This window comes from Lithobates pipiens, unplaced genomic scaffold (genome assembly GCF_037356315.1).
Source record: "Lithobates pipiens isolate NorthernLeopardFrog02 unplaced genomic scaffold, aLitPip1_a1.2 Scaffold_16, whole genome shotgun sequence".
Classification (NCBI taxonomy): Eukaryota; Metazoa; Chordata; class Amphibia; order Anura; family Ranidae; genus Lithobates; species Lithobates pipiens.
Genome location: NW_027507748.1, coordinates 440,995,747 through 441,011,217, shown reverse-complemented (window position 1 = coordinate 441,011,217; position 15,471 = coordinate 440,995,747). Strand labels below are relative to the sequence as shown.

At 44.5% G+C, this 15,471-nt stretch overlaps 1 protein-coding gene across 3 annotated transcripts in view; it reads left to right on the top strand.

Annotated features, from left to right (window-relative positions):
• Positions 1-15,471, top strand: part of FHL2 (four and a half LIM domains 2) — a 136,769-nt gene that overhangs the window by 101,709 nt on the left and 19,589 nt on the right. For all 3 annotated transcript variants that reach the window (XM_077482683.1, XM_077482684.1, XM_077482682.1), the window contains exon 3: positions 12,787-12,961. In XM_077482683.1, the coding sequence (XP_077338809.1) occupies positions 12,787-12,961 (175 nt within the window). The remainder of the gene's footprint in view (positions 1-12,786; positions 12,962-15,471) is intronic.

Sequence of the window (15,471 nt, the reverse complement as noted above, 5' to 3'; positions counted from 1 at the left end):
TTTAATCAGGAAGATCACAATGTGCGCAATACACAAGGATGTTATATATCACTGAGAGGGCATGACCAGGCACTGTCACATACCTGGTAGGAGACTGAATTGACAAGGTTGGCCTCTCTTGTATCTCCAGCCCAGGCCCCACTGAAGGTGGAACAGGAGGTACACAAGTGGTGGCAGGAGTTGATAACAGAACTTGCAGCTGGATATGCAAGCTTGAGAAGTCAGGCAGGGCATCAGGAGCAGATGTGATGCATGCTGGACCAGCCGATGCTAAAGGGGCACTTCGCATGAACTGCAGGTTCTGGAAGCCTGGCTTGTCGAAGCTCTTAGCATGCTTCTGGCAGGAACATAGTGCTATGACTGAAGTGGTTATGAAGAACAGGCGAAGCAGACATTCAGAAGTAGTATGAACCGAAGTCAGAAGCAGGAGCAAGGTCACAGAGGTAGCTTGGGTCAGTAGCAGGCAGGCAACGAGCTACAGAAGTGTGGCTGACTGGGTAAGGCAAGGCTCCACAGTGGATGTCTGGTAAGTGTGCCTAATGGCAGGTAACTCCCACTGCACAAATATGGAAACCCCCAAACAAAAATAATCTCTCATCCTAAAATCTGTCTCCTCTAGCAAAAATCCATCCCCAGCAAAAATTACTCTCCTCCAACAAACACTATCCACCCTCCTAAAACATTTATCAGACCTCAGATATAAAACAGAAGCTGGAGGAGAGTGAGGGGAACACCTCATAGGCTTTCACTCGACTGTATCATGTAACATGTTAGAGCCACTGGAGAACCCTGGTGTAGCTTCCCTTGGTTCGGTGCTGCTCTGTATCTGAGTTCTGTACATGCCAGGGCAGAAACATGGGCAACGCAAACCACTGACTGTATCTGCGGTGCTCTGCACCCTGCCAACCCCTAGATATTCCATTGGCTCCATGTAAATCAAATCGTAAAAATCTCAGTTAAATCAATTTTAATTCCTTGTTGGAACTTGTGACATTACAAAATGTGAAAAAGACCAGGGAACAAATTCTACAGTGAAGCACTGTATATATGGTATGTCTTTTTTATTTGTTCATTTCTAAAAAGAAATACTACCTTTTATAGTACCGTTACTCTAATGTAAGATTAGCAAACTATCCTTGCTAGATACATTTATATCATCAAACTTTCTATAAAAATAGAAAAGACAAAATCTACAGGACTTGGCTGAACTTACAGATCTAGAATCTGCTGTGTGAGGCCCATTGTAAATTTTATAGCAGTATATACAGTACGGTATGTATAAAAAAATATCATATTTTATTATATTGAGATGCTTTGGCAGCGAGATGGAACATATTACAATCTAATTCTTTTAGTTGTTTGTTCATATTTGCAGATGGTAGCCATATAAACTGTTACTTGGATTAATTTGAGACCATGACTTTATTTATTTAGGATAAGGGATACATTTTATTTTGAAAAGTGGTTTTGTAGCACAAGATGAAGTGTAAGTGTCAGGACTTTATCCTAGATTTGGCTAGAATTTAATGTTGTCGGTATTGCAATGGTCAGGAAAGACAATATTGCTTTAGCTTAAATAAAAAGGATCTGGCCAGTGACTTTGCATGTGTGGAAATGCCTTTGGAAACAGGCTTTCACCAAAGTAGTTTAACTTGCTTTTATGATTGTATTAAGGGACACAATAAGTGGATTAAAGAGGAAGTAAACCCTTCCAAACAACTTGGACCTATAGGTAAGCCTAGATTAAGGCTTACCTGTAGGTCCAAGCAATATCTCCTAAACCTATATGGTTTAGGAGATATTTGCCCGAAAATGAGCACCGCTGTCTACGGCGCATGCGCCGTAGACAGCGGCGCGCAGGCGCACTAAATGCGGCAAATCCAAGAATGGATTTGCCTAATTTGTCGACTCCCGTGCGCATGCGCGGGAGTGACGTCATCGCGGCTTCGCCGTATGGCAGCGGCAGAGCTGCAAGACGCGACTCCCGTGCGCATGCGCGGGAGTGACGTCATCGCGGCTGCGCCGCTGTGATTCGTCGGAGCTGCGAGACGCCACCAGCAACATGGATGCGGCGGACTACAGGGGACAGCGGCGACTTCGCTGGCTCCTGTGTCAGGTAAGTGACACATAATGAGCTACTATGCGATGCATAGTAGTCCATTATGCTTTACCTTTGCAGGGAAAAAAAGAGGAAGTAAACCCATCAGGGTTTACTTCCTCTTTAATGGAACTTATGTGTCACCTTACATACAGAAGAAATATATAAATCATAGCTGTTTTGGATGCCAATCAAAGTAGCGTATTTACCTGCAACCATATTTGAATGTTTTTGGTGGGATTGGAAGCCTCTAATTAGAAACGTGAGAGGGACCTTAAAAAGCTGCTCCTAACCCCAATAACAGCAAAATATGATTTTAAAGTGTTTGTAAAGGTAATTTTTTAAATGAAAATAACAAACATGTTACACTTACCTGCTCTGAGCATTGTTTTTTGCCAGGAAAAATGTCCAGGCTTCAGAACCACTTTGAAGTGTAATTAAAGGTAAAACTTCTAATGGGGACACTAGTTCTGGTGACCCTGGTAACACACCTGAATAAGGGATATCTTCTCGCTTCCAGTTTTGGCTATGGGACAGGAAATGAAGAGAAATCTCAATGGGACACAGATGGCAAAAAAAAAAATGATGAGGGTTCTAACCCTTCCTTACTCTATCCAAAATGATTTAAAAAAAAACAGAAAATTGTATCATACTTTCCCTAATTTTCCTTTCCTGGTGCCTATCCATGGCAGCATACATGTTGTGGTAGCCCCGCCTACTTCCGTTCACAGGACCAGGACATAGTTATAAAAAGTTAACACCCACACAACAGGCTATTCCCTCTATATCGTTAGGAACGGACTTGGTGGGTTCAGTATGCTGTCATGGATAGACACTGGGAAAGGAAAATTACAGTAAGTATAATACAATTTTCTGTTTTCCTGGTGCCTCTATGGCAGCATACCTGTAATAGATCAGTAACTAGCTACCAGGATGGGAAGCTTCAGCAAATCCTATCATAAGGAAGCGAGTAAAGTACTGGCTTTCCACCAAAGACAGGTGTAGTGAGGACTACTAATGCTGCATACACACGATCAAACAATCGGGTGGAAAAGTCCGGCAAACTCAAGTCCGCCGGACAATCCCCCCGTGTGTAGCCTCCGGCATACTTTTTTGATCCGAAAGTACGGCGGACTTAGAAAGTAGTTTTGTACTCCAATCTTCCCGCCGGACTCGCATTTCGGCGGACAATCCGGCCGCGCGTATGCCAGTCCGCCGTAGTTTTGAAATGAATGGACTTTTCCCGCCCGAAGAAAAGTCCGCTCATTTCGAGCGGGTCTCCAGGTAGGTGGGGCCCGCGAAGGAGACGTTGCTGGCCCCGCCACCTGGTATGGACTTGAAGGGGAACCCCAACGCTGAAAAAAATCCACAACAGACCCTTGTCCGAGCACGCTACCTGGCCGGCCAGGAAAGGGGGTGGGGACGAGCGTGCCCCCCCTCCTGAGCCGTACCAGGCCGCGTGCCCTCAACAAGGGGGGTGCCTTGGGGAAGGGGGGCCGCGCGGCCCCCCCACCCCAAAGCACCTTGTCCCCATGTTGATGAGGACAAGGGCCCCCTCCCGACAACCCTGGCCGTTGGTTGTCGGGGTCTGCGGGCGGGGGGCTTATCGGAATCCGGGAGCCCCCTTTAATAAGGGGGCCCCCGGATACCGCCCCCCCACCCTATGTGAATGAGTATGGGGTACAATGTACCCCTACCTATTCACCTGTGAAAAAAAGTACAAAAAAGAACACAACACAGGGTAAAAATTGTTTATTGCACAGCTCCGGGGGTCTTCCGTCTTCGGGGGTCTTCTCGCCGGACTCCTCTGCTATCTTCTGCTAGCTCTTTTGCTAGCGGAGGAGCCCGGCTTTCTTTCTCGCCGTCGGCCTCTTCTTCCGACTTCGGGGGTCTTGTCCCTCTCTTCGGTTCTTCTGTCGCCGCTGTCGTCGCCACCGCCTTCTGGCCTTCTGTTCTTCTCTTCTTCTCTTCAGATGTTGACTCGTCCCATCCTTCGCTCACAATGGCTCCGACGCGATGCGCGGCGACTTATATAGGGACATCACCGGATGATGTCCCCGCCCATTATGGTATCACAGTCCGAGGATGCTGGGACTGTGACACCATAATAGGCGGGGACATCATCCGGTGATGTCCCTATATAAGTCGCCGCGCATTGCGTCGGAGCCATTGTGAGCGAAGGATGCGACGAGTCAACATCTGAAGAGAAGACGGCGGCGACGACAGCAGCGACAGAAGACCGGGCCACCGCCTGTAAAAGAGCTATAAGAAGGCGCGGTGGCCCGGCAGAAGAACCGAAGAGAGGGACAAGACCCCCGAAGTCAGAAGAAGGGCGGCAGCGAGGAAGAAAGCCGGGCTCCCCCGCTAGCAAAAGAGCTAGAAGAAGATAGCGGAGGAGTCTGGCGAGAAGACCCCCGAAGACGGAAGACCCCCGGAGCTGTGCAATAAACTATTTTTTTTGTTGTGTTTATTTTTTGTACTTTTTTCACAGGTGAATGGGTATATATACTCATTCAAATAGGGTAGGGGGCCGGTATCTGGGGGCCCCCTTATTAAAGGGGGCTCCCGGATTCCGATAAGCCCCTCCGCCCGCAGACCCCGACAACCAACGGCCAGGGTTGTCGGGAAGAGGCCCTTGTCCTCATCAACATGGGGACAAGGTGCTTTGGGGTGGGGGGGCCGAGCGCCCCCCCCTTCCCCAAGGCACCCCCCATGCTGAGGGCACGCGGCCTGGTACGGCTCAGGAGGGGGGGGGGCGCTCGCTCGTCCCCCCCCTTTCCTGGCCGGCCGGGTAGCGTGCTCGGACAAGGGTCTGATGTGGACCTGGGGGTAACCCCCACGCCGATTTTTTTCGGCGTTGGGGTTCCCTTTTAAGTCCATACAAGGGGGCGGGCCAGCAACGTCTCCTTCGCGGGCCCTGCCTACCTGGAGACCCGCTCGTAATGAGTGGACTTTCTTCCACGTGTGTGGGCGAGTCCGTTCATTTAAAAAGTAGGGCGGATAGTACGGCGGACTTAGTATGCCGTATTAGTTCGCTGAAAAAGTGCCGTGTGTGGGCAAGTAGCCCATTCGGAAAGTCGGACGGACAGTCTGGCGGGAAGTCCGCCAGACTAAGTCCATCAGATAGTCCGCTACGTGTGTACGCGGCATAAGCCCATCAGTAGTGTGGAAACAACACGTCATAATAGAACCTGATTGACTCTCTCGCTGGTCGTGTTGGCTAACATCTCTTGCATAAGATGCCCACGATGTCCAGATTCTGCTGGAGGAACGTACAGCAATTACTTTTGGTAGCTGCAGCCCAGCCATATAGTGGGACCTTAGAATTAACTTTAGGAACCGCAAGGCGATTGTTCTGTGATGACAAAAAAGGGAATGGACTGTTGTGAGGGTGTTAACTTTTTTATAGCTATGCACGGGTCCTGTTGGCAGAAGTAGGCGGGGCTACTACCATATAAATGCCGCCATGGAGGCACCAGGAAAAAGTTTTGCCTTTAGTTACAGTTCTGACAAAGATACAGTATCTCACAAAAGTGAGTACACCCCTCACATTTTTGTGAATATTTTTTTTATACCTTTCATGTGACAACACTGAAGAAATTACACTTTGCTACAATGTAAAGTAGTGAGTGTACAGCTTGTAAATTTGCTGTCAGTGTAAATTTGCTGTCCCCTCAAAATAACTCAACGTACAGACATTAATGTCTAAACCGCTGGCAATAAAAGTGAGTACACCCGTAAGTGAAAATGTCCAAATTTGGCCCAATTATCCATTTTCCCTCCCCGGTGTCATGTGACTCGTTAGAGTTACATGGTCTCAGGTGTAAATGGGGAGCAGGTGTATTAAATTTGGTGTTTTCACTCTCACTCTCTCATACTGGTCACTGGAAGTTCAACATGGCACCTCATGGCAAAGAATTCTCTGAGGATCTGAATAAAAGAATTGTTGCTCTACATACAGATGGCCTAGGCTATAAGAAGATTCCTAAGACCCTGAAACTAATCTGCAGCATGGTGGCCAAGACCATACAGTGGTTTAACAGGACAGGCTCCACTCAGAACAGGCCTTGTCATGGTCGACCAAAGAAGTTGAGTGCATGTGCTCAGCGTCATATCCAGAGGTTGTCTTTGGGAAATAGACGTATGAGTGCTGCCAGCATTGCTGCAGAGGTTGAAGGGATGGGGGGGGGGGTCAGCCTGTCAGTGCTCAGACCATACGCCGCACACTGCATCAAATTGATCTGTATGGCTGCCATCCCAGAAGGAAGTGTCATCTAAAGATGATGCACAAGAAAGCCCGCAAACAGTTTGCTGAAGACAAGTAGACTAAGGACATGGATTATTGTAACCATGTCCTGTGGTCTGATGAGACCAAGGTAAAGTTATTTGGTTCAGATAGTGTCAAGTGTGTGTCAAGACGAGTGTGTTTTGCTTACAGTCAAGCATGGTGGTGGGAGTGTCATGGCCTGGGGCTGCATGAGTGATGCCGGCACTGGGGAGTTACAGTTCATTGAGGGAACCATGAATGCCAACATGTACTGTGACATACTGAAGCAGAGCATGATCCCCTCCCTTTCAGAGACTGGGCCGCAGGTCAGTATTCCAACATGCTAACGACCCCAAACACAGCTCCAAGATGACCACTGCCTTGCTAAAGAAGCAGAGGGTAAAGGTGATGGACTGGTCAAGCATGTCTGCAACCTAAACCCTATTGAACATCTGTGGGGCATCCTCAAACGGAAAGGTGAAGGAGCGCAAAGTCTCTAATATCCACCAGCGTCATGGAGAAGTGGAAGAGGACTCCAGTGGCAACCTGTGAAGCTCTGGTGAACTCCATGCCCAAGAGCGTTAAGGCAATGCAAGAAAATAACGGTGGTCACACAAAATACTGAAACTTTTTGTCCCAATTTGGACATTTTCACTATTTTCACACATTAATGGCTATGTGTTAAGTTATTTTGAGGGGACAGCAAAGCTACACTGTTATACAAGCTGTACACTCACTACTTTACATTGTTGCAACACGAAAAGATATAAAATATTTATAAAAATGTGAGGGGTGTACTCACTTTTGTGAGATACTGTATATAAAGGAGCTTCTGAGTTATTTTATGATAGAGTCATAAATAAGTGGAACCCTTCTAAAGTACAATAGGAAATCTTTTTCATTGTCAAAGTAATCTTTATTAATACATCTCTAAAACATTTGCGCAATGTTTTTTCTTTTCATGATTAAAAAGATTCACATTTTATTGTGGTTTAACAATCCAGTGGAATACAAAATGCTCTCTACTGGGCTATTAGCAATGACAACACATTGAGAAATATCCTGTTTAGTCACTTTATTATTTATGAGCAGTGCTAGCTGGTCGCTTGGAGTTTGCCAAGTTTTTTGTTGCTAAATCTCAGTTCATACTGTGACAGATTTATTCTGTGTGCTGGAAGCCCTAATGAATTACAGAATAAAAGTGTCATAGATATAAAAAGATGATTTCCATGTGCTATCAAATACCAACTTAAGGCAACAAGTCAAATTTTTTTTGTGAACACCTAAGGCAATTTAGAACTCATTGCCAGAGAACTAAAGTCTTTCACTTTTTTTTATTTCATACCAAGAAGGGCTTTCACAGTGCCTGTGTCTACCTTCTCTCCACTGTTGTCAGGGGGGACTTGTTGCTTTTTTTGTACTTACCTTATGTATGTGTAGTAAAAGTAATAAAAAAGTGAAGCTTGCAAAGGGACCCTGAGTGGGAACCTGTTGTGCTTCCTGTATAGTTTGGGGTAATGGAATAGTTACCTCCTCCTAAATTATCAGAAGCGTGCATAGTGAAACTGCATTGGGAGTTAGACTGTAGAGGGGATTGATTGGACAGGGCTGGGATTTGCTGATCTGCCACATTGGCCTTACTGTACCAAAAAAAAAAAATGCCAAGTAGCATTGGATAGCCATCATCTACTGATGAGTATGTTTTAATAATTATCTCACCTGAAACACTGCAGCTAGGCTACGGGGACGATGATAAAGAGTAGTGGAAAAACTAGAGAAATCTGTAATAGCTAAAAAGACCCAAGGCACTTCAATGAGAGTAATGACGTAGATGTGCATAGGGTGCTGCAGTGAATAATGTATTTTGGAAAAGCTTGCCCTAACATTGGGATCAGCTTAAAGTGGAATGGTGCAGGGATCAGGATTGTGTAACATGCAAAATGGGGGGGGTCAGGAGTGTGTTTCCCACAGAATGAAGGGGGCCAGGAGTGTGCAGTAAGGCCGCGTACACACGCGGGGACTGTTCGCCCAACTTTGTCCGCTGAACAGTGTTTCGGCAAACAGTCCGCTCGTGTGTGGGCTTTCAGCGGACAGTTTCAGCGAACAGTCCGCTGAACAAGGTTTTTCGGAAATTCCGAAAAACTGTCCGCTGAAACCTTGTTTCAGTGAACAGTCCCCTCGTGTGTAGGCTTGTTCGTTAAACTAAGTTCCGCGCATGCTCAGAAAGGATTTACACGCCGAAAGTTATAATGCAGTGTATAGGACGTCGTATTTTTCGTCCCGTCGTACGTGCCGTTCACGTCATCGCGCACGGTTTCAGCAAACTGTTCGTCCGTCGTGTGTGGCCATGTCCGTCCATGCTAATTTTGAGCGGACTGTTTGCCGAAACTGTTTGACGGACAAAGTTGGGCGAACAGTCCCCGCGTGTGTACGCGGCCTAAGAGTCAAGAGTGTACAACATACAGAATGCAGGAGTCAGAACATAAAGCACAGTTTGCAGGGGTCGGGAGTACATAACACACAGAGGCAGGGGGTCAGGAGTATGTAATGTACTCACCCTTTTGAGTATAAAATGCACAGCGTGTGATGTTTAGCCCCCATTCACACTATTGTAGTACAATATCAGATGCGCACTTTTTACGTGTAGGGCAGCCATTCAATTCATTGAGCCCTACATGCGACAAACATGGAACTGAAGCTCAAGCACCCTTTTGAGCTTTGAGTTTCACATGATTTTAATGCAAGAGTTAGGAGTACATAATGCACAACGTGCAGGAGTCAGGAGTACATAACACTCAGAGGTCAGGAGTATGTAACACAGGGTTCTGGGGTCAGGAGAGTGTGACAGCTAGGGGTCAGTAGTATGTAACACACAAAGCACAGGGATCAGGTGTATGTAATACACAGAATACAGGAAAAAGCAGTACATAACACACATAGGGCAAACTATAGCAGTGTATAAAGGGGTCAAGAAGTATGTAGCACACAAAACATAAGGGTCAGGAGAATGTAATGCACAGAGTTTGAGTTTAGCAATATGTAGCACACAGATTTCAATGGTCAGTAGTATGCAATGCACAGTATTTAGAGGTCAGATGATTGTGATGCACAGAGCACAGCAATCAGGCATACATATGCAGGAGTCTGGAGTACATACTGCACAGAGCACAGGGGTCTGGAGTACATAATGCACAATTTGCAGGCGTCAGCAGTATGTAAAGCACAGAATACATAGAGTTCAGAGGTCAGGATTACTTAATGTACAAAATGCAGTGGTCAGGAGTGAGTAATGTAAAGAACAGAAGAATGTAAAGCATATAATGTATGGAGAACATGAGTCAAGAGCATGTAACACACATAGTACAAGGGTCAAGCGCATCTAATGCACAGAATACAGGGGTCATGAGTAAGCAACTCAGAAACTTTAGGGTGTGTAAAGGACAGATTACAGTGGTCAGAAATATGATAGGCACAGACCACAGAGGTAAGAAGTATATAATGCAAGTGCAAGGACCAGGAGTGTGTACAGCTCAGTGTGCAGGGGTAAGGAGTATGGATATCATAGAGTACAGGGGTCAGGACTATGTAATGCACAGAGTTCAGCAGGATGTAGCACACAGAGTTCAGAGGTCAAGAGAGTGTGATGCACAGCACACAAAGGTCAGGAATGCATATTGCACAGAGTGCAAGAATCAGGAGTATGTCACACGCAAAGCATTAGGATCTTGAGTGTGTGAAGCACAGAGTGCAGGGGTCAGAAGTGTGTAAAGCATAGATGTTAGAGATTATGTGTACTTATAGCACAGTGCAGGAATCGGGAGTATATAACTCACAGATTGCAGGGGTCAGGGATACATAAACCACAGAGTGCAGGGGACAAGAGTACATAACTCACAGAGTTCAGGGGACAGGAATACATAACCCACAGAGTTAGGAGGTCAGGAGCACATAATGCACAGAATGCAGGAGACAGAAGGCCAAGAGTACGTAATGTAGCAGTAATTTGTTGCAAGGGTCAGGAGTATTTAATGTACAGAATGCAGAGGTCAGGAGTTTACAATGCATAGAGTGTATTTCTAGCCCCCATTCACACTATTGCGAGCTATCAGCCATTGTGCTACACTAGTGTCAATGTGAGTTAACGTGAAATATACAATTTCTTTGTTAACTGTACGATTATTTTTTTAGAAACCTTACGAAAAATGATTGAAACAGAATGTGGGTTAAAGACGAGTCCACCCTTCTCCAGCACAAATTCTCTTCATAACCCAAATTCCTCCCACTTTTTACAAGTGCAAATCCTCCCCCACTCAGCTCAAATCTCCCCTAAGGTAAACGCCCCTCCCTATCCTAGCACAAATTCCTCCCTCCTTCCCTTGCTAAAATGTATTCACAGACTTCAGATGCGATGGTGCCCAGTAGAGAGAGGAAAGTCCACCAGGGCCCCTCCTTGGCAGTCTCATGTGACACTTCAAAGCTAAGGAGGCGCCTAGGAATTCAGATCTAAAAGGCAGCAGGTAGATCGGCTGGTGGGATTTAAAAAACAAAACAAAAAAACAGGTGATCACTGCCCTAGGATCGGGGGCACCAAGCAAGATGTGTGGGGCATGTGCTCTCTAAAGTCCTGTGTAACAAAATACACCACCGTGGGCAAATCGTTTAAAACTAATAAACCTTTAGTATGACTAGGGTCAGACTTCTGCATAGCCAACATAGGCCATGTTAAGGGTAACAAAGCTGTCAAGGAAAGCCCATAGCAACCTACACATCATGCTGCTAAATGATGATACACTAGAGAAATTCCCAACCACCCCGACCTAGCATTCTCTTACAAAAATCCTGAAGTAATAGAAATGTCAGTTGAGTAGTGTCTCACAACCAGCAATCCTATTAAAACATGTCATGGAAGTTTGTGACTGGTATTGTAAGAACTGGAGTTAGAGGAAATATTGTGAATTGCTGGAAGTTGGATAGTCAAGAAGGCACCTCATCCCTATGATAACATATATTGTTAGGAGAGGGAATATGGGATATTTAGGATGGCAAGAAATTACTTAATCAGATATATAAAAAATATAAATGTATTTATACAAAATGTATAAAACATGACAGTATCATCATACAGTAACCATAATATGAGTAACCAGTAGTGACTTCTTGCCCTACATGTTTCGGCATGCAATGGCTTCCTCAGGAGACTAAGCACCACATAGCACGGTAACTAGAGGTGGAAAACAGTATATTAAAATCAGTATTTAAAAATCAGAACAATATTTTAAATACATCAAAAATAGAAATGAAATTATCTCACAAGGACAGACCAAGAATACCCCCCCCCCCGCTGTGTGCCCACCTGAACTGTGGAACATGTCCTATGCATGGAGATCGTGACCCTGATATCTCAAGGACATTGAAAAAGCAGAGATATCTGGTGTATCGCAGAGAAGGACATACAGGCCCCATAAGGCTGAGGGTTATCTAGAAAAGGGGGATAGATGATGAACTTAGACTGACATGAATCAAAAAATCAAGTGATGGCGTGGCGCCAGAAATGATATCATGTGCAGGCGCAACCTACATACCTACATTTGCAGGCCAGACTGCTCCCAGCTAGTCCGGCCTGCAAATCCTGCGCCCTCAGGTCTCTCCTCTGGCCTCGCACCCAGCCTCCCTGGCATGCCTCATCCAGAACTCCACTGTGGTCCACTCACCGACCTTCTTCTGCCCCGAGTCCATGATGGAGAACTTTAACATACGTTCCGGCAGCTTCTCCAGCCCCTCTGTTCCAGAACATTTCATCCATGACCATGTAAAGATGAAGCTCACTCCCAGCTCTCCCGGGCTCCTCCGCTAGGCCTCGCACCCCCCCAGATTACCATTTAACTATCTTTCATGTCTTTTCATTTAATGTGAGAGATATTTATGTTAAAAAAAAAAACAGTTTTTACCCCTAGACATGAGACAGTGTGCATCAGGCTTCTAACCGATTCTTTGGTCAAATGATCTTACATAGGAAAGATTATAATATAAAAATGACAAGCTATAGCTTTCAAATAAATCATATGTTTAGTTAATTTTTTACAAGGATGTCAGAATCATGCATCCAGGTATCAGAAATACACATATGTATTGTGTATGATTGGACTGAAAAAAATGTATGCAAAAAATTATTTAGCCAATGGAAAACTGAAGGTCTTTCATAGACAGAGGAGCTTACAGCTCAAAATTCCCTAACAATGCTATTTTATGCTTATGGGTAAGCATAATAACATGAAGGACTTTGCCTCCCTTGCATTTACCCAAAGGCACTGAGAGCTGACCAACAGAATTTGGAAAATTATATTGGGTGTACCTCCTATATATGTTTTAAGACATCCTTCTAAATGGACATCATGCTCATCATGAATATTTGTTGTTTCAGGATCTTTCGTACAAGGATCGTCATTGGCATGAAGGCTGCTTTCATTGTTTCCAGTGCAAGCGCTCGTTGGTGGACAAACCCTTTGCAGCAAAAGATGAACACTTAATTTGTACAGAATGTTATTCTAATGAATATTCTTCCAAGTGCAATGAGTGCAAGAAAACAATAATGCCAGGTTAGTAGATGAGGAACTAGGGGTAAAAGCGTATTCAAGTAGTGTGACAAGTGACTAATGGTAGCCATAAACTTAACCGTTCAGATATTCACACAAGATCCAACCATCGTCTTAAAACCTGTTTTGGCACATACTTACATGTTTGGACACCTGAGTGTGTAGGAGCATGCATGTCATACAGAATGGTGAAGAAATTAAAAATGAGGGAGATGACCATGTAGATAGAACTGGCTCCAGCATATCTGAGAGAAAAATAAAACCAGATAGACAAGGTTTTCAAATCTTTTAAATGGATGCTTTATCCAAGAATACTTGGCCAGCAGATGTCTGTTGCTGCCATACACACATGATTGTTCTTCAAGCCAAGTAAAAACATCTGTATCAAGCAACAATCATGGCATGTTTAGGCCAGTTTTATAATGTTCTCCATTATCTGCCCTAGATCGCAGTGCATTGACTGCTGCTGATTGGCCAAAGCATGCACCTGACCTGCATGCTTTGACCAATTACAGCATACTCTGCCGTGAGAGCAATGATTGGCCAAAGGCAGGGTGCCTTTGGCCAATGATTGTTCAGAAGGCTGAGTCCTTGTCGCACACTATGGCTGGATTCACTCCTATGCATTTTTAGTGCTTTTTGCATTTTGCAGATTTGCACTACAGTCCATTTAACATGGTTTCCTTTGGAACACGTTCTGTAGTTCAAATCTGCAAAATGCAAAAAGCACTAAAAAATGCATAGGTGTGAATCCAGCCTATGTTTGGCTGCTTATTAGCGGCCATACATAGTGTTATGAATGAGAGCAGCAAAATTACATTTGTAAAGGAAAAAAATGTCATTTAAAATTGATTGCGACTGAAATGTGTTGCCAGATACCGGCAATATAGATAAAAATCATTGAAAAAATGGCATGGTCCCCCCCCCCCCCAGTCCATTACCAGGCCCTTCATTAGAATAACATTCAGGCCAGTAGATGTCTGTTGCTGCCATACACCCATGATTGTTGTTCAATCCAATTAAAAACACATGTATCAAGCAACAATCATGGCATGTCTAGGTTTTACAATGTTCTTCATTATTTGCCCCAGATCGCAGTGCATTGACGGCTGCTGATTGGCCAAAGCATGCACATGACCTGCAGAAATAAAAAACTGCGCCAACCCTATAATAAAAAATGTCTAAAAGTAATATCAAAATAAATAGATATTAACTTTAAATAAATATCACAATGAAAAAAACACCTTAAGTGCATAAAAAACAAAGCAATATATAAGGTGAAAAAACAATATAAAAAATAATATAAATCAAAGTCCATTCAAAGAAAGTTCATGTGTGAATCCAAATAAGAGTCGGTGACACCGCGGTGATTTAAACACGATCCAAAAACTCTTAAAAGTGCCCGTCACCATACAATGAATGTGCTTACCAGAAAAATAAGCAATTTGAGCGTTTGTAAATAATAGATGGATCCCGTCAAAAGATATCCTCCTTTTAAGTGGGTCAGATTTCCATCTCCCAATAATGCCCTCCAGATATTGATATGCCTCGTGGAGCTCAGTAATACCCGAAAAAGAAAGGGGCCCACTGCTGATTGGCCTGCATGCTTTGGCCAATTACAGCACGCTCTGCTGTGAGAGCCATGATTGGCAAAAGGCAGGGTGCCTTTGGCCAATTATTGTTCAGAAGGCTGAGTCCATGTCCCACACTATGTTAGGCTGCTTGCATAGTTTTATGAATGAAAGCAGCAAAATGACATTTGCAAAGCAAAAAATGTCATTTAAAACTGCTCACAGCTGAAATGTATTGCCAGATCCCGGCAATATAGATAAAAATCATTGAAAAAAATGCCATGGAACCCCCCCCAGTCCATTACCAGGCCCTTCGGGTCTGGTATGGATATTAAGGGGAACCCTGTGCCAAAATGTAAAAAGGCGTGGGTGTCCCACAAGTACCAAGATGGGCGTCGCATTGCTCAATCTCTGACAGAGACACGGGATTGAGACACGGGACGGAGACACGGAACGTCAACAGCTGTGACCCACACCCCTGCCCCGACCAGCTTACCTAACGCTGCCAGCCTGTTGACTCGCTCTCTCCACCCTATTCTCTTCACTCCGCCCACGGACTTCTGAGAACAAACACGGCCGCCTCTGAATTCACAGGTATCAGATTAGGCATCGGGAGCATTTGCCTGAGTACAAGTACTTGGGCAGGTGCTCAGTATGGGCACCGATACCGATACTAGTATCGGTGTAATCCTAATATATACAAATACTAAGGTGGTGCAAAATTACCCAAGTTAAGTCTGTTTATGAGTGTAGAACTTAAGTTTGTATAATGGGACCTGATTATGCTTCTAGCAAGGTCTGTGATTTTAAATGAAAACAGTTATGTAAATGTTCAGAGTAATAAAAGCTGATTCACCAAAAAAAAGAAAAATGTCAGTTATTATTTAGCACAATAGCAAAGTAATAAATTATTCTTCAAGTAACCACCTTCCCAAAATCAAA